Source organism: Coturnix japonica, chromosome 4, assembly GCF_054131305.1.
Source record: "Coturnix japonica strain WE chromosome 4, WE-NBRP24, whole genome shotgun sequence".
In the NCBI taxonomy this organism is placed as follows: domain Eukaryota; kingdom Metazoa; phylum Chordata; class Aves; order Galliformes; family Phasianidae; genus Coturnix; species Coturnix japonica.
Genome location: NC_140666.1, coordinates 75,966,526 through 75,986,484, shown reverse-complemented (window position 1 = coordinate 75,986,484; position 19,959 = coordinate 75,966,526). Strand labels below are relative to the sequence as shown.

Genomic DNA, 19,959 nt, shown 5'->3' with positions numbered 1-19,959 from the left:
GCAATGTCCCTTTGTTATAGTTTTACAATATGTTTCAGAACTTCACCCTATGAACATGGAAAAATTAAGATAGCAGAAATCTTGTAGTTACATTAGAATTGACAGTGTTAAGAAAATGTTAAACATCACTGGAGAAACGGCGCTAAGAACTCACTGCAAAGTTACCTTACTTTTTCCCTCTTTACACACTGCAGTAATTAAGCAGCACTGTTTTCTATGTTTTTTTGCTTAACAAACGGCTGTAAATTACCTTCTCAAGAGTCTACCCTGTACTATTTATTAAAATAAATAATAAAATTTTCTTTCAGAGTTACAAGAGAGAAACAAAACTTTATTACAGTGGATGTATACTGGTGCACTGCTATTAGAAAATCTTATTGTTTGTTGTAAGATAATCACTTATTGCAGTGAAAAACAGAAAAGAAATACAGAAGTATTTTCAGTATGCTTATATAACATATACACTTAAGTAAGACATATTCTTAAATAGGACCTAGTAAAAAAAGAACTGTTTTGAGTAGGAATTTTAAGTGCTAGGGGAAAAAAAGAAAACACAGCTGCCTTTTCTGTCCACTTCTGCTTTTTAGCAAGAATTTGTAAATAAATAGAGAAAAGAGGATTTTCCTAGAGTTACTCATTCAGTAGCCTACTTCTGAGAGCTAGACCCATTCTTCAGCAAAAGCTCTCTGATGTGCCACGCTGTGCTCCAAACTCAGAGCAACATGTCCCGGCGGGTTACAGTCCAGTGACCGCTTTGCTGCAAGAGCAATAGGAAAGCTCAATTAAAACCCTGGTGTGATAAGCCTCTTTCATCCACTTAATCAAATTCACCCTGAAGCAGAGAGAGCTTTGCAGTTGCAGCTCTAACAATCACCTCCTGAAATCATGTGACTGGGAAACTGGGATGAGACTAGTATGTTTCCTGCCTGGAAAAGGGCAGAAAATGCTCAGTATGGGTCAGTTTGGAAAGGATTTTGGATAGGTCTAAAAAAGAACACCCCACAGCTCTTGGTGTTTTTGCAAAAAAGAAGGCTGCTCTTGCTGTGGCCACCACTGTATTGTTGCATGTATCTCCATTGCAAAATTTGAGAAACTTTGAGAAAGTTTGAGAAGAGACAGCTGCAGAGTCCAAGAATAGTGCATGGCTTTTACTGAGCACCGTACAGAGGGCTGAAAGACAGGGTTGTTCAACTGCTCTGCTTGCGCATGTGTTGAATTACCTTGACCCACAATGGCAAGTCCGGTATCTGAACTTAAAAATCAGAAATAAAAAACAAACAAATATGTACAAGATAACACATCTTAATCTTAAAACACCTTGAACACATCTAATGCAGTAGCAAAAGAACAAACATCCAGATGCAAGCTCATAACATTTGCAGCACTGCTTCATTCTAGTTTCTAAAGATTTGTTTTTTGCCACCTCCTGTGCTTAGGAGATGCAGATTTAAGAAGCCTTATAAAAGGACCCCCTAGCTAATTCCAGGAATACCTTAAAGATGGTGCACAAACATCCAGAGAACGGTGCTTGGAAGTGCAAAGTTCATAGAATCAGAGTCACTAAGGTTGGAAAGACCACCAGGAATATCTACTACAGTCATCAACCCATGCCTGTCACTCAGTGCCAAACCTACTCTTCTCTTAAACGTCTCCAGCAATGGTGACTCCACCACCTCTCTGGGCAGCCTGTTCCAATATCTCACCACTATTTCTGAGAAGAAATTTTTCCTAACACTCAATCTGAATGTGGCACAGCCTGAAGCCACTACTTCCCATACCATCAGTGTTACCTGAGAGAAGAGGCCAGCCCCCATCTCACTACCACCTCTTTTCAGAGAGCTGTAGAGAACGATTAGGTCTCCCTTGAGACTCCTCCAGACTAAACAATTCCAGTTTCCTCACCCACTCCTCCTAAGACTCGTACTCCAGACCCTTCACCAGCTTCATTGCCCTTCTTTGGACATGCTCCAGCACCTCAGTGCCTTTCATGTAATGAGGGGCTCACTACAAAATGTGCTTCTTGCATGGGAAGAAGGGCCATAATCAAAGTAACAGGTCTCAGCTCTTCTGATTTGTGAGAATCCACTACCGGTACTTCAGAAGGCAAATGGCTTACCAAAAAGGCATTTTAAAAGATTTTACTGAAGAGATGAAAAACTTGACTTTTTAAAAGTCTTTTAATTGACTAATTTTATCACCTCATATATTCTTAGGCCACAGACAGCCAAGCATTACTTGTAGGCCTTTCTCCAACCAAAGAATTTCAACATACGCACCACAGCACAGCTAAGAAAGATGCAGTTGCTCAGCTTGCTTTAAGGACCACCATGCTTGTGGAAAGATGAAGATTTATTTCTACTTCTTTACTTTGTACATTCACATGCAGAAGAGTAGCATAATTTTTCACTGCTATTGCTTTTGTAAGGGCTACTAGAAATTTTATTCCCTTTTATGCTTTCTTATGAGTAGCTGAACTTCATCCACAATTCCTTTTAAATTTTCACTTCCAGAAAATTATTCCTGTAAGGCAGAGATGGTCAGCAAGTGTAGGTCCCCATTCATTTATTTTGTTTATTAAGCTAATAAATCTCAGTGAGTGCAAAGTCAGGGAGGGTCTTTCATGATGATCAATGCAATTAAGCATCAAATCAGAACTGAACCAGAATATTAATAACTTCTATTTGTATTTTTCTTCTTTTTTATTGAACCTTTATTCCATTACAAAATCCATTCGCTAAATGCTTCACATTTTGTTTTCTTAGCTTGTTTTTTTTAATTCAGTTCTCAACCTTTTAAAGTTTACCTGAAATTTTCAAAGGCCAAAGCCATAAATCCAAGGATGGAGGTAGAAACAGGGAAAACAAACCAAAAAAAAACCCAACACATTCTTCATTTGGTAATTCTTTTCAGTTCATCAAAACACTTTCAGTAGAAATGTGTCAAGTGTGTCAGTCATGACACATTTTTATTGCAATTCCTAATGTTTTTAACAGAAACAGACTTGAGGGATAGATGCTAAAGGGCCACACTATTGCACCAAAAACCTCAGCAAAACCACTTCTCTACTTGCTCAAAACTCAAAGCACCTTCTCATTTTCAAGCTCTGAAGCACAGAGGTCTTTCTAATCCTCTGAGCTCAGCCAACCTCTCTGCCAGACCCTGCTGCCCAGGAGGTACTTTGTCAGCTCATTAATCATGCTCTGCACCTCGCAGCCAGCCTGCAACATAGCACAGGGGCATGAAGCTGCAGCCATGTACCTGCACAGTCCTGTATGGAATCCATAGCAGAGCAAGGTTTGATGAACAAGCAGCTCAGCTTTAGCTGGAGTCAGGCAGATGCCCATGGACTGTAATCATCTAAGCCTTCTGAGTTTTATCCTCCACCACTTGTTTGCCAGAATATTCAAGTTCCTATGAACCTAATCAAGCAGCATGTACTAGAAGCGAAGAGTACCTTCTCTGCTGTTTAGAATTTTTTTACATTGCTGTTGGTGGTTTGATTGTTTTAAATAGTTGGCAATAGCTAAAAACAAATCATCACCAGAAATATCTTTTTATTAATTCATATTTCTCCCAGTTAGGAAACAAGAAGCAACGTGTCTTACCGGTGCTCATATTAAATCTTCAGTTAACTGTAACTCCATACCCTTGGCTAAACTGTGTATTTTTGTTTTTATTTTATCAAAAATAAAAGAAGAATAAGGGAAAGATGATATAATTAAATATAAGAACTAAGAGATAATTATTCTCCCCATTTTCATTTTACATAACCTCCTCAATGGAAAGGGAAAGTTGTTCTGAAGCATCCAGCTACTGCCACTAACAAATCTATTACACTCCTAGAAAGTACTTCAATTCATCTTCATGAAATTTAAAGATTGCCTTATTAATTTGCTGTTGCATAATGGAGTAGGAAGGGAATATTAAAGAAGCCTGTCCAGTGGAGCATTCGGTCTCAGTACTCACAGAATTTACTTGAGGATATCACAGAATCATAGAACCACCAAAGTTGGACTAGATTATCTCAAATCATCTTCTGTACAACATCTTGTGTTTCTTGAACACCTCCAGGAACACTCACTAAACCAATCTGATAACTCTTTTGGAGAAGAACTTTTTCCTAATATCCAATTGAAACCTCCCCTGACGCAACTTGAGGCCATTCCCTCTAGTCTTATTGCTAGTTATGAGGGAGAAAAAGTCAAATTTGACCCATCTGTATCAGAAATATGGTACAAACCAAATGGTGGTTCTGGCTGGGACAGCTCCAAAGCAGCTAACCTCAGCAACCAAGAGATCATTGACTGAGACAGGGGAGTTTTAGGTTAGATATTAGGAGGAAGGTTTTCACACTGAGGGTGGTAGGCATTGCAACAGCTTGCCCAAGGAGGCTGTGGATGCCCCATCCCTGGGGGCATTCAAGGCCAGGTTGGATGTGACTCTGGGCAGCCTGGTCTGGTGGCTGGAGACCCTGCACATAGCAGAGGTTTTGAAACCAGATGATCACTGTGGTCCTTTTCAACCCAGGCCATTCTATGATTCTATGAAAGCATTCAGGATTCCTCCATGTTCTTTGATGAAGACGAATGTCAAAAAGTGATGTAATGATGATACAGATCATACAGATCTCTTAATTGAACGATTTAATGGAGTGGAGCTCAAACCCACTTCAGATCTACTCTCCCTTCAATGATTTCCCTAATTAGTAGCAAAGACAGACTCCTTGTCACATGTCCTGGCTGTATGATTAAGAAGTGGAGAGAAATAGCAGTAATCTATAAGTTATATAGATTAAAAATAAAAATCAATCCATAGATCCATCTTTATAAGCCTGTAAGAATGAGATTGGCTGTTGGAGAGAGAGAGCAACACCACAACCAGAACTGTTCTCTTTCTTTGTAAACTCATAACAACTGGGAATTTGAATCCATCCTGGAAATTCTAGCCTCTAGGCACTTAATATGAACATGTGTGAAAGCTTAATACAAGCACACTTACGAAAATTTACCAATGGTGCTTTTGCTTTAACATCTCTATTTTCCACACTTCACTGTTTATAACAGTTAAGAAAAGCTTCCTAGCCATTGCTCTGAAATTGCTTTTTCCACTTCGAAGTAATTGACAGCCCATTTCTTTTTCTCTCAGTGGCAGATATCAGTGTTTGTAATATACAAACTCATGTTGCACCTGAACACTGAAAAATTCTCAACTGAAGTGACAACATCTCAAAGAATAAGCACTTCCAACACAACTCAAAAGGCAGCAGGCCTACGTACCAGGAGTAGAGCTTGGAATGATATCTGAGAAGTGCTATGCTATCTTCAGGTACATAAGGGAGTATGCTTTAAGCTGTAAAATAACATCAGCTTTATAAATAGCAGAAATTACAGAAAATGAAAAACTCTGATTAAAAGACTTCTCGTTACATTTTGCTTTCAACCATAGTAATGAATTGTTAAGAAAAATAAACAAATAAATAAATAAGGAGGATCTGGACTTACTTGAGAAGGGATGACAATTTAAAGCCCACTGTGAACATTTACATAGCATTTATCTTCAAGTAAGGAAGCAGTTTCACTAACACTGTTAGGGCTGAGTTTAACATTAAACAGATAACATCACCGCTATATAAGGTAATTCTATTTCTATTTTAAATGTTGAGCTTTGCCATAGAACAGGTCTATTTAATGTCATAAATGGTTGCAAAATGTGAACAGTAAAGCCAATCGTGAGTAGTGACTGCTTATCTTGGCGAAAAACCAGACCTCTGCATTTGCCCTCTTTACCCTTATTAGAAAACAAAAGAATTACAGCAGTCCTGATATTGATTTATATTGATGAGATGAGGTTATAATCATCATGCCAACCCATACAGGGAAAAAAGCACAGATCAGATTTAGAGCATGAACTTTCAACAATGTGTAGATTCAACTTAATATTAAGAATAAAGTTGAATGAATACTCAAAAGAGAAACTGGGGACCAGACCTAATCAACAGGAAAGGTTGGATTCCCCCATTGTACTTCTTACTAAATATCTACCATTCAAAAATAAGATGGCAACTTGAGTCATGTAAGCAGAGCAGACTGCCTGCATGTGAAAGCCTCAGTAAGCACATGCTTCGGTTTCTGAAAGCAATCCTGTATTTTGGAATGAATGCTCAGAGAGCACTATCTTCAATGCACAAGTAATTTTTCTAATACTTTCAACTAAACTTCCTCATTCATCTTTATTAATATCTCATTATCAACACAATGAATTATACATTAGATTTTGCAGGGGGATTGGTTAACTGCTACTGCAGCCATTGTGGTTCATAAGTAGATGGCAATGCAAGAACTGAATAGAGGAGCTCTGTACTTTCACAATTCAGCTACTATCACAGCACGTTGAAGTTATTTGGTATATCTGATCATACCAGGCCTATTATCCTAATAAGAGTTGTAAGATACAACTGTTGTATCTGAACTTTCTCAGTTCCCAAGAGTTCTGTGAAAGAGATGAAAAAAAAAGTATACATGAGTGTTAACAAAGGTTTGCTTGTTTCCTTTGAAGCAGTGTATTTCACACCACTTTACTGGCTTTCCAGTATTTACCACTGAAAGAGCGCTGCTTAATTATAAATGAAGCAGTATTTTAGTAGTAATGCAACCAGTACCCACGGCAATCCCAGAAAACGGCTTTAAATTGTGACTTCAGAAATCTCATAATACAACCATCACTCTGAAAAACAGCATCTATCATTTGGTAGATGGGAAAAAAAAAATTTGAGTGACTTTGTGAAAATAGGAGTTTTGGCCTTTATTTCTAATACAGATTTCTTCTTGCATCATATATTACTTAATTTCTATAGCAACTCACAGGAGCAAGAAGCCACTGTTTCAAAGAAATCTGAATTGATACAATACACTAGGGAGGAACCACAAGAGAAAAGCTCAGAATAGCACAGAAAAAGTCAGGGAAATTCCATGTTACCTAACATTCAGTGTTACTGAATTACTGAAAAGCTGTACTAGGTTATATTAGTTTCACATCAGTTACAAGTACCTAGTACTGGTTGCCAATGATTTCTATTGCATTGCAACCCAAAATATTGATAATTGCAATTTATCAATGACGTGGTGGCGAAGAGTCAGCTTCACTTTCAAGTCTTTCCATTAGTGGTTAATAAGACATAAGAACAACACCATCAGCAACAGCAGAAACTTTCAAGATGCTTTCAGTGAAGTGAATGGCATTTAGCTCTCACTAATCACGTTAGCATCATTGGTTATTAACTGCTAAGTCTGGATCTGAAGTTCTGCTTGATGAGTTTTCCAAGGAAAAAGACTTTTGAAGTCTAGAAAGAAGCAGAGCCGTGCTTCACCAACACGTATTGACACAATACAAGCTGTCACATTTGACAGGCAGCAGGAATAGGCACAGTAAATTCTCATTTGCAAGAAAAGTGTATTTTCTGAAGTGCTGGAAAGAAAACCACGCTGCCTGTTCAACTTAGCTTACAGACCTCAAACAGAACAGTAGTATTTACCCGCATACAAAGAAAATAATAATAATAATAATAATAATAATAATAATAATAATAATAATAATAATAATAATAATATAAACACGGAGCTGTCTAAGCCCCAAATTCTTTAAGGGCAAAAAGCACGCACAAGCATTGTTTGAAGTTTACATAGCGATACCATAGCACCATATTGCAGTTGTTACGGTAAGCAAGAACAAGTGCCTGGGAAAGACAATGCAGAGAGTGACCATCACCCAGCACCGGGCAGCGAGGACGAGCAGCCCGTGCGGCGCACACATCAGCCCAGCCGCCCCGCTGTGCGCACGTGAGAGGGTGAAGCACCGGCACCTGCGCTGCTCCGGGTGCAGCGACTCAGTGCTACGCTATTCGTAACAACGCGTGGTATCTGTTCTTATCCTCAGCCACGGTTCAGTTTTTATTATTAATTAAGAGATGAAGAGAATCACAACAAAGCGATACCGTCGCTATTTTAAACTGAGGCAATTCTCATGCTGCAGAGCTACAAAGAAAAACGGTCGTTACCTGTGTGAAGAGAACCTGTGATTAGCCTGAGGAGGTACTGGGCAAACCTCATGATTTCACGCTTACACCGCTTCCTACAGCCACTCATCTTAGGCAACAACGTATTCCTCTGAGGAGAGCCAGGAGACTTTTGCCGATAGAGGGACCGGTTTCCGCCAGCAAACTTCTGAGGCACTTGGCAGCCTCCCCGTTCGTCGCCTCGCAGTCCCCTCTGCCTCCGGGGAGCGCCTCGCTGAGCGGCCGGGCCGGGCCGAGCCCCGCAGGGCTCCGGGTGCTCTGCGCTGCCCCGCGGGGCCGCCCCCGCCGCTACCCGCGGCCGCTCGGTGGAGCCGCAGCCCCGGGGCGGCCGGGGCGGGGCCGCCTCCCTCCCCCGGCACCGCGCACACACGCACAGAGAGGCTGCGTCCTCGGGGAAACGGCAGGCAGGTGGGGAGAGAGCGGCGATAAAAAGCTACAATAATCCAATGTCACGCCGTGGATTGATGAGGAAACATCCCAGCGCTACAGCTATCGTGATGCTCAAGGTCAGAGAGGAGGACCGCCTCGCCTCCACCTGCGGGCACGGAAGCAGGCGGTGAGCTGAGGGGCTCCGAGCGGCGTTGACCTGACGCCAGCCAGGTGCGGGATGTCCTGGGTGGAGGAGCAGAACCCTGTGTGGGCCCCTGCTCCCAGCCCGATGGCTGCGAGAATGCATATAGGAAGCTACACGCGTTCTCTTCTAGTCCCTTATAAACCCATTGTTTCCTGCCTTGCGTGAGAGAAGTGCTTCCTATTAATAAACACGTTCTGCCGAAGTCTTTATCTGCGGTTAGAGAATCTGAAAAGCACATTTCCCTCGGACTACTACATGAACACAGAACAACTCTGGCTATCACATTAGCTGGCGATGCAATAGGCAATGCCTAATACAGTTAAAAGAAGACAAAGAACCCATTAGGGAAAAGCTTAACAGGAGAAAAATCACTGTCTGATCTAATTTTAAAGACAGCATTGACCACATAAACATTTTGGTGAATGCCTTTAAAAATAATAGCGTAACACACACAAGTGCACTTTTCAATGCTATTTTTTTATTATTATTACAAACTGAGCAAGAATAAATGCACTATAAAATCAACACATCAAAGCATTATCACATCTGAAGTTAGACGGCATAATTTCTGTGTATGCTATCTATGATAAGCCTGCTTTCTCCTGCTTGCAGTGAAGCTGCACCACTAACAGAAAGCCAGAATGAAGCAGAGCTCCAAGTCCCCACACTGACCCAGTGCATGACAATCTGAGAAAGAACCAGGCAACTTTCAGCACTGCATCAACTTTAAAAGGCATTAGAAGAAAAGAAAAGAGAAAGAAAAGGGAAGCAAAACTTAGACTTAAAGAGTTTAACAAAACACCTTCCATCCCAAATAGCTGGTAGAAGTGAAGATAAATACTGAAAACAGCAGTGGGAACATCTCAACTGAGAACAAGAGGCCACTGGAAACGGTGCTCAGCCAGAGTCCTTGACCTGCTTAACCCTTTGACATCTTTAATTGCTGTATATAAATTTCAACTTGCAGTCTTACTTCAAAATAAAGAACTATCTGTTTTCTAAATACTTTAAATACACATTGTCAGCAAGTCCATAGGTTTTGTTTTGTGCTTTTCCCCCTCCCCTAAAACAAAGCAGCATCACTTCTGACTCATTTTGCCAAACCTTTCACATTTGAGTTCAGCAGTAATTACCGCCTAAGAAAGGGTTCATGAAAGGTTTCTGACCAGTTTCATTAAGAGGATTTTAACAGTGCAGTATTCTGATCCACATCTAGCTCCCCTATTTCTCTGCTCAGCACAAATAGTCAACTAATCTTCGGACTGAAGCTGCTTATCCAACTCAAAAAGCTGATGAGGGAAGAGTGGTCAGGAAAATCACAATGGAAAAGTGTGATAAAGTGACTGCTGTTTTGTTAACCTTCCAGTAAAATAAGAAGGAAAAGTTGGAAAATATCAGCTTCTATATATGCAAACAAAACATTTTGCCCCCTGCAGATTTTAGGAAAAGCAAAATGGACAAAGTAAGTGTCCAATCTAAACTCTTGGATTTTCAAATTAGTTTAGCTAGGCTAGTTGATTGGTATGCCAGATGCCACATGGCACAACGAAATTATCAGGTAGGAGATGTGTTTTTATTTACTTGTTTTAAAGGAGATAAATCATAGCAGCAGTCCATTTTAAATGCAAAATAGAAAAGTTGCCCTGAAGTGTAGTGTATGGTATTGTGTGGCTATTTATCAAGTAGTTGTATGAAAATTTCTAAACAAAGCTAGAAGAATCACCACAAGAAAAACATCTGTAAAACATTTCTTCTATAAAAATCAGTTCTGTTCAACATATAGATTCAACCTTCAGCATGTGCTGAAGCAGTATATACAGAATACACAAACTGATCAGCTTCTCAGGGACTGTGTGCACTGTACATTTTATCTGCACATATTTTTACATCCATCCATCTTCAAAGCATTGCATTCCCTCCTGAACTGTCTGGCCTGTGCTATTTCCTAAAAAGATGAGTCTGGCTCTTCTGAAAATGACAACAAATCAATTAAAACGCCTAAGCTTCAGGGAGGGTCAACCAGGAACATCAAAAACCTGCATGGGGTTTTCACACTGTTGACAAAAACCTTGCTAGAATTTACGTCAGTAAGGTAAAGGCTGAATTCCACAAGTGAATGTTTCTATCAGCTTTCTTATTTCAAAGAACAGAGGAAATACTTAGTTACATTGCAAGAAGTAACAGATGGGCAAGAACAAGCAGATCAGTGAGCTCAAGGTAACAGCAAGATGTTTACGAGCAACAGAGCAAACAGCTGCCACATGTAGATGACCATCATCAGATCTTTCTGTTGCTTCTTGCCTATCATAAATGCAAGAATCCTCCTAAATCAGAGTCCCTAATGTGTTTAATTGTTCTACTCTGCTTTTCTTACTTAATTCAACAGTATCTTCTTATACCAAGGCGTCCAAAGTTGGCCAACATCTAAAATAGATGCAGCATTATCAGAAAAATCACTAGAAGCTGCAGAATTATGTAGCATTTACCATCTGTATGAGTGTGCCAGCCACCTCTTTAGACAAAGTTGTAAGTTCTCCTGCTCCTTATTTATTTATTGCCCAGATATAGTCTTTAGTCTTAGTAATGAAAACCAGTGATTGCTACACAGTAGAATGTGAGATAGGAAAGGAGAGATGCAGGTAGATATTCTTTTCCCCACTGCTCAATACCAACATGGTAGGTGATAAAGCTAAATTTACTTGGTTTTAAATGGCTGTTGTCTATCCTGAACCACATAGTAACAACAGATAAGCATCCTTCTGCTTCATCTACTTCATATTCAAATAGATGTCCACATGGAATGTGGACTAGACCTCACACTGTGTGGGGATAGTATCTACCTCAGACCCCAGGACAGATGGCAATGGGACTTACCAGCATCCCTATTTAAGATAGAAAATTTATTTTTTTAGTACTTTATTTTCACCCTTCATAGGGAACAATTATTTTGTATCCTTTAATTATTTGTGTTCATGTAATGTTTCTTAATATGCAGCATAAAAAAAAAAAAAAAAAGGATCTTTACTCTGGCCTATGCCACTGAAAATGCACAATCTTCCTGCATTTGTCTATAGCTTTTAGCTTCTCCTGAAGGTTTGCTAAGAATAACATCCTCAGAGTTCAAACAGCTTTATTAAAACAGTACTACAGAGGAATGACTGCTATTCCATGCAGTTTACATAATATCAACAAATCATCCACACGCTCCGTGCTAACAGCTGATAACCTGATAAACAAGAAATTGTTTCCACCAGTGCTGAACTTCTTGATTTCATAGTTTCAAACTTAATTTTCTGTTACGATTATGGAGCTCAGTAAAACCTGATAGCTTAGCCTGCATAAAGCCTTTGACTAGTGTAACAGAAACCTTCCTTAAAACATTAGTCATTTGCCTCTTTTATATCTGACTCTCCTGTAAGTACCTACCCAGTCAGAATGCCTGTTTCTTTTCACACTATTCCGTGCCCTTGAAGCTTACTCAAGAGTTCATTTACACAGGACACTCTTAAGATGATGCTTCAGACAATCAACCAAGAGCTACAGCTGCTTCAGCCTCCCACACAGTCCTCCCTTGCCTGATTAAATATTCATCACTCTGGGATGTTGCAGTGTCAAAGAGGAGCAGCTTCTCAGCCTGACCTTCCCCAGCCAGCCAGAAATTTCTGCTGAAGAATAAACAAGATTGGGACTTAACCTGCTGAAACATAAAACAGCATAATGTAGTTTTCATGTTGCACATTGAATTCTGTGCACAGAGTGTAAAATTCTTATGGCATAACCTAAAGTACTGTCTTTAATGTTCAATATAAATTGAATCTCAGTATGCAAAGCTAACTATAAAAAAAACTGCCTGGGCAATGTTATGAATAATCTTTTTGCAGAACACTGAAGTCTTTTCATCCTTACTATACAGATCACGTTGTGTATGCACATACGGTCATATCTTCCAACATAAAAACAATGCTGTGTATTTCCAAATAAAAATATTAAGACATGCTACTATCAAGAAGTGTACGGTTGTGGTGGGTTTTGTATATTGTCTTTTTTTGTCTCTCTGGACTGCTATCATGAGTCCACATACACAGTTCATAATAAGTTATATTTTGCCTCCAAAGAGTTGATTAATTCCCACTTTCAACCCTTACAGAAAATAGTATCTGGAGTTGTTGCAATTCCTTTTACTTGCACTAGTTTTATGCTTCTCTATTTAGTGGAAGATTACTGCAAAATCAGAACAGATTAACTTCACTGTTGTAGCAATTTTATCCTGTCTAGGTTCCATAGTTATTTAAGCACTTGTATATTCACATGTAAAACATATCTATATCCAAAACAAAATTGAAAATTTTGGTTTTTTGACTAACAACATTAATCTGTTAAAAAAAAATAAAAAATAAGTCCATCAGGAACATCTTTTATTTATGCATACCAGGTATGCAGTGTGTTCCTAGGAAGACTGAAGAGTCATTGCACTGATTCAGCTATGAGAATTCTGTCATCGTAATATATGTATAAGTACATCTTGGGCCAGTCAGTAAAAAAATGAGTTCACTGTTCAGACTCACATCCACACACACACATATATATATGGAATATGCATATGGTTGGAAGTTGGACTAAATTACCCAAGTCACCTATGAGAACCTTTTTGTCCCTACGACTTCCTGAAAATGGTCCAAACTTACATTTCACCTTCTCAGGTAAGGGCTTTCCTAGCATTTACAAGAATTATTACTGCCCACAAGCCCTACCTCCCACATTATTTTTCCTAGCCCAAAGCAATCGTGGATGTTGTAAATCTGCAGATTTGGTTTGATTCTCCAATTAAACTGAAAATTAAGATTTAGAGGTCTAACTGTTCAAGTCTTCACATCCTTAATTTTGCAAGAATTGTGGTGCATCTGGATGAATACATTGCAGCTACCTCAAGGAGAATAAAGAAAAGGCAAAGTCAACACTCCAAACATCTCCTCAGAGCTTACAGTCTACATCCTCCTTAGTTGCAGTAATGTTAAAACAGCTGCCTTGCACTCTAAAATTGTCTCTGTTAAGTTAGGCTACCACACTGCAAAGCCTATGCTGTCTGCCTTTCCCTCCAAGCAGGTCCTGCAAGTACTGAGAGCAGCCTGCATTCCTGCAGTACCCTTTAGTAAAACCTCTTTGGATAATGTAGCACATAAGAGATAAAGGATATAAAGCATAGAAGATCACATCCATTTAATTTAGAGGTTTCTTTCACAGAGGCAGTGGAGACTACATTATAGCCACACTATCTATACAAGATGTATAAGACCATCAAAATGTATCCTGCAGTATCTCATGCTCTTCCCGACTCCTACCGTATATGTTCTTTTCTGGCCATGTATGCTGCCACCTCTCCAGGAAGGATGGCCACAACTACCTGCAGCTCCAGACCAGCTTCCCTCATCTGTTTGTGCAATGCTTCTTTAAATTAGTCCCCAAGGACCAGAGATAGAAAGAAATAGAATCAAAGTCAATCTTAAAGATTTCAAATAAGAAAGACAGACAAAACAAGGTAACAGATCAGTCAGGGTATTTTATTTCATGGGTTACCCACAGGCACTAATGAAAGGCCAAATTTTTGATTCCCAGCTGGGAACACCCCACGACACAGCAGGTGCTTAGGTCCATGCGCTTCATATTCAAAAAGCCATAGAGGTTTAGCATGAGATCACTGTAGTCTCTTAGCAATAATACAGTCTAAGAGACCTAATCAAATAAAGGCCTCAGCATAAATTCAACTCCTAAGGAAATAAAGTTGTTTTTATTATCAACTTGACTATTATGAGGTTACAAGTCAGTAGTAACTATAACAGTCTATATATGGTCCAGGCAAGGAAGAGAAAAATTCTTTTGTTGGCCATAAATAAATTTACGGCTCAGAATCCTGGAATAGGAGGTTAACTATAAGGCTGGTAATGGCAACAACGCACTTCTCTCATCCCCACAGAAAAACTACTGTTCTTTGTGCTGATCTATCACATACATACACAGTCTTGAGTAGAGGCGATGAAAGAAACAGGAGAATACCACTGCTTGTTTATCTCATTATGGGGAGAGGAAATACTACTAGAAGAAAACAGGTCTTAAATACTGGAAAAGCGACTGTGAACATTTAAAGTCTTTTACAGAGTGAACAACAAGAGCAGGGATGAATGAGTATTCATTTTATGTAAGCCCTGCAGAAGTTCCTTAGTTTACTGCAGCTGTGTGTGCCTGGATATAGAATATTAGTCACCAAGTGGAAATCACATTTTATGTCACAGAAATTATGACTCCAAACTTTCCCCCATCAGAACAGGACACCTACCTCTACTTCAGAAACTGTATTAAAAATGGGAGAGATAAGCTTTTCAGTTAAAAATTCTATTAGAGTTATCTCACATCCAAGGAAATAGATTGGAAATTTCAGAGAATTTTTTTCCTCAATACACAGGTAACTTGTCAGGCATAAGCATCTTAATTGCAAAGAGGTCCTTATCAATTTCAGTCAATAAAAACTGTATGGCATTTTGTACAGTTTTAGTTCTTGCCTCTTGATTAAAGAGTCTTGTTAAATGAAATATGCTTTCAATTAGGAATCACATTTCATCTTACGCTATTTTGTACTATCATATTACAAAATACAAAATGATTTTGTAATATCATATTACAAGCTTAACTCCTTGTTTTCCACCTGATCAAAGAGAAGAAAACCAGAAAACAAAGTAAATGGACAGCAAATATTTTATGCAGTTGATTTTCTCTGAAAATAAAAGCATTTGAAAACACTTATGATGTTAAATAGTGAGGAAAACCTATATCTAAATAATTTGCTTTGGGGTGGGGAGCATCAATTATACAAAACTGAATATAATTTTTAATAGTTAGCAGAGCAGCAACCAACAGCACAAAGCATTATTTCAAAACAGCCTACAGACTGAGGGAGGATTATGATACTATCTGGGGAAGGAAGAACAACAATAAAGTGAAATTACTGCTGAAGGTCACGCACTATAAGATTGAAGATCATGAAGAACAGTTAATATGATTGTAATTGGACTAATAACTTTATTTTTCCTTTTCGGGTTCTGATTATATCGTTTATTTTAAATAAAGTCTTGGCTCTGTATATGTAAACAGCAGACATGGACAAAAGTGTGTACTCCCCCTTTTGCCTACAGCAAGATTTTGTGCTAAGCACTTTCTATTACCATGAGAATCTACTTTCCTTTCAGTGCCTTTCACTGAAAAGGAACCCTCTAACTGCTTTCATCATTTTGAGGCAGTGCTGATTTCTGGACTTGCTTAGCAGCAGAACTTCATTTCCCAGCTACCATTTTGTGTCCTCTCTGATTCTGACAGATCAGGAGAACACAAAGACTGCAGGAAGTAAGCCAATTCTTAGTTTATTTCATGACACCTCAACACCTTCAGTTGTCTACATAGTTTCTTAGTTGTTTGACAATAAATTAGACTTCTCTCATGAAGCTTCTTGTACCACCTATCCTGATTTCTCTTCTAGGAATGGACCTTCGAAATCATTTCCACTTCTTGTCCAGTCTTCATCTACTTCCATAAATGCGCTCTCTTTTTATAACTCCTCTTTCTCTGGTCCCTTTATCAGATAATATCTTACATGGTTATTAGCAACTGACATTCAAACAAAAAAATAATCTAGTTTGCCCAGAGCAATAGCTTTTCCTTTTCCAGCAGTACTTTATTTAAGTAGGTGGTGATCAAATTTTAATGATCCTCTTTTGTTATCTTAAACCAACTGCAAAAACTCCTCCTGGCATTCCCCTTGAGTTGGAAGGGTACCAGCAGTGTTATGCGCTGTAATCAGCACAAGGTTTTTGATGGTTAAAACACAGATTTTTCTTTTAAAAGATGAGAAAAGTCATAACACTACAGAACTCAAGAGTTTAAGCAATTGAATAAGGCCTGGGCATTTTTCCATCAGTTAGATTCTTCAGAAATCTATATTCAAAATGAAGGCAAAAGCATTTTCAAGCCCATAGTTATCCTCCCCCTCTCCCCACCCTCCCGTCTCCGCCCCCCGCCCTTCCCCCCCCCCCCCCCCCCCCCACCCGCAAGTCAGTAACTAGACTTAGTTATTGCAGATCTGCCAAGAATGAAATACCCTGAAAGACACATTTTGTTGTTCTAGCAACTTTGAAGTTGAGGGATATTCTACTTGCAGAACATGCAGTATTTTCCCCTACCCCGGCTTAAGTAGTTGCATGAGAAAAAATTACTCTGATTTGCACTTAAGGCTGGAAAAAACTGTCAAAGCCTAGTCATGATTATTATTTCTTGTAAACATCTGAAGAGTCTGTGAACTTTAATTCTATCAGTAAACATATGAATTGCAGCATTGTATGAAAAACCTGCAAAATATGAAATATCTTTGAAGTGGTTGGATCTGTAAGCCTAGTAAAGGATGCTTTTCTGTGGGAAAAATAAATCTGAAGTGCTCTGCCTATATGCATACAGTCTAAGCTAACTAGAAAGTGCACATCAGCTAATACAGCTCATCTCCTTTACATAAAGGAAACAGCTTTTTGCTGGATATCAAAGATTAAAAAGTCACCTAAACTGCTTTAATAAGTTTATATTTTCCAAAAATTCCTTGACTCAGATTTCTTGGCTTTTACTGTCACTCAAGCCATTTGAAAGGCTCCACAAGTACAGTACTAAAATACATGCTTCCAGATTTTCCTCCCATCCAGGAAGGTAGCTGTGAAACAACTACTCATCTTTTAAAACTGTAACAACCTCAAAAAGATGCAATATAAGTACAGCTGGTACCGACTCTCCAATTAACTGCATTCCTCTAACCCTTTAAAAAAAAGACTATGAGTTAACTTCCACTCAAAATATGCAGGATAATCCAGGAAGCAGAGTTAGGTTGTAGAATGACATGCAAAGGGAAAGAATAGTTTTATTCTGGATTTATGTATTTGCAGGGAAAAAAAAAAAGTGAATAACAGATAAAAAAGCGCTTGACGTTCTTTTCATTTCTTTTTTCCCTTGCCTGTAGGAGTACAGAGATATCAGACTGGAATTGACATTCCACTTACCAGAAAACATGATGTAATAGGTTTCTAAATTAGAGGGCAAAGTGGCAGAATTTCAGGATGGCACTGAAAACAAAAGTGCATAAAGGATCTTTTCAGCCAGCCAGAAAAGCATGGATGGAACAGCCGCCCGATAGAACTTTACAAGAATCTGTTTTTTCTAAAATTCTCACAGCAATCATTATGTACCAGTGGCTGGAAATTATTACTCTTCATTATTCATTTTTATCTGCCATTAAAAAAAAAAAAAAAAAAGCCACTACATAAATATTAAGGATCACTCAAGTTCTGGAGGTCTCAAGCCCCATTTATTTGCTGGGATCTCGTCTTGAGATTATTTGGATCTGTTCAGCAAAACCAGTTGTTACAACTTGCTCCAAAGCCGTTTGCTGTTACTGGCTTAGCTGATTCTAGTTCAGCCCATGAAAACCCATGGCAGAAGTTAAAAAGCACAGATCAGTTGCCAATCAGTACTTTATCCACGATATAGATCTGTATCTCACTATTTAAATAGTTGCAAGAGCTTTTCTCCCTCCTCCCATTCTTTTCTTTTTTAGTAGGGTTTCTACAGAGAAAAGTCACATATTAAGAGCATGCATGGCTCCTTAACAGAGAAGGTACCGTTTCCAATGAATGCTTGTAAGATCTCATCTTAGAGAGGTAGTTGATGCCCCATGCCTGTCAATATTCAAGAGACATGTGGATAATGCCCTCAATAATAAGCTTTAACATTTGGTCCAGCAGTTGGACTTCAAGATATTTGTGGGTCCCTTCCAACTGAGCTATTCTAATTTCTTACTATTCAATATATCCTACAGATATGGAATAATCAACGTATGCGATTTAAAGTACTATATTTCCCCCCCCCTCCCACCCCCAGCCAAACAGCAATGAACACAAACTTGTGTTATTTATCAAGTCTTACATGCACTTCCAAAACTAAGGACATGATAACTAAGAACGCTTATGTGTAAATTCTGAGATTTAATTCCATCCTGTTACATATACAAGGAGTAGCCAGATCACAAGTGAAGACATACTGCCCACAGTCTCTTAAGCCAAGTTTCTGAACACAATGTTACAAGAAACAGCTGATGTAAAAAATAAACATTCATACAATAACCAGTTTAATATTACAGGTCAAAGATATTTTTTTCCCCATAAGCACTAAGTTGGAATCTCATTTCAGGTCTCTTCTACATGAATCTGTCATAGTTCCCAATTTATATTAGCTTATTTAGATCACTCTATTCTCTTAGGATCCTATTCCTACTGAGAACAACATATGCCTTCAATATTCAGCCTTGTTCTTTCATGTTTTTATGTCTCATGGTACAAATATTCCCATGTTTTAGGGAAGTATATGAAGCCAGAAAACAAAATTATGTCTCAAAGGATTCCGAATATTCAACAACACAGTTAATTCCAAACTGAAGTGAAAGAGAAAATTCCAGTTTTGTAAAGCCTCTGGGACTTTTCTGCCTGCTCTTGATTTTACTGTTCCAGAGAGCTGCTATGAGATGTGGAAAAAAAAAAACAGAAAAACCTTTACACTGATAAGCCTCTTTTTGGTCACTGTAAGTAAAGTCTGTGTCAACAAGTTATTGAAAAGGAACCATATTTTGATACAAAAAGCACTTCCACAATTTCCATGTTATTGTCAGCTGACTTTCATATACACTTTTCTACCTTTGTAATGCAAAGAAGGGACTCATTGTAAGAGACATCTGACAGTCTTTGATTCACACAGCTTCAAACTTACCTTCAGTTTAAACAAGCACTGCAGTCCTTCTTCAGTACTGCAAATTTTCCCCAGATTCTCTGACCCCTTTTCAGCCCCATTACTTTTCGTTCTCAATAGTTTATCACCTTTCTTTAAGTAATATTCAAAGCTATTTCAGAATACTTTATCCACAGATAACAAGTGTTTTGATATAGACTCTTACTTTTTGATGTTCATGAACAGGTGTTGGGTTTTTGGGGGGTTTTTTGGATGTGACCAAGAACGTACCGGTCATTTGATAATCTCCTTTGACAAATCTGCATACAACAAATAAAGAAACAATTTTTGCCTGGAGCACCTAGATACAATGTCCAAAACCAAAGGTCACAAGCACAATAAACTGATTACTCTTCTTCTGTGGACTTGCACATAAATCATCTTAGTGTAAGGATGGAGGAAGCAGAGAGGTGTGTCTTCAGACTTCATGGGGACAGACAAGAATCATGTTTGT

At 38.7% G+C, this 19,959-nt stretch overlaps 1 protein-coding gene across 5 annotated transcripts in view; it reads right to left on the bottom strand.

Moving 5' to 3' along the window:
- Positions 1-19,959, bottom strand: part of KCNIP4 (potassium voltage-gated channel interacting protein 4) — a 368,227-nt gene that overhangs the window by 267,628 nt on the left and 80,640 nt on the right. Inside the window, exon 1 of one of the 5 annotated variants that reach the window (XM_015862840.3) lies at positions 8,054-8,687. The exons of 3 other annotated variants lie outside the window; for them this stretch is intronic. In XM_015862840.3, coding sequence (XP_015718326.1) covers positions 8,054-8,141 — 88 coding nt within the window. In that variant the 5' untranslated portion in view covers positions 8,142-8,687. Of the gene's footprint in view, positions 1-8,053; positions 8,688-19,959 lie in introns of those variants that run through there. One more of the 5 variants, XM_085545641.1, reaches the window with a different exon arrangement.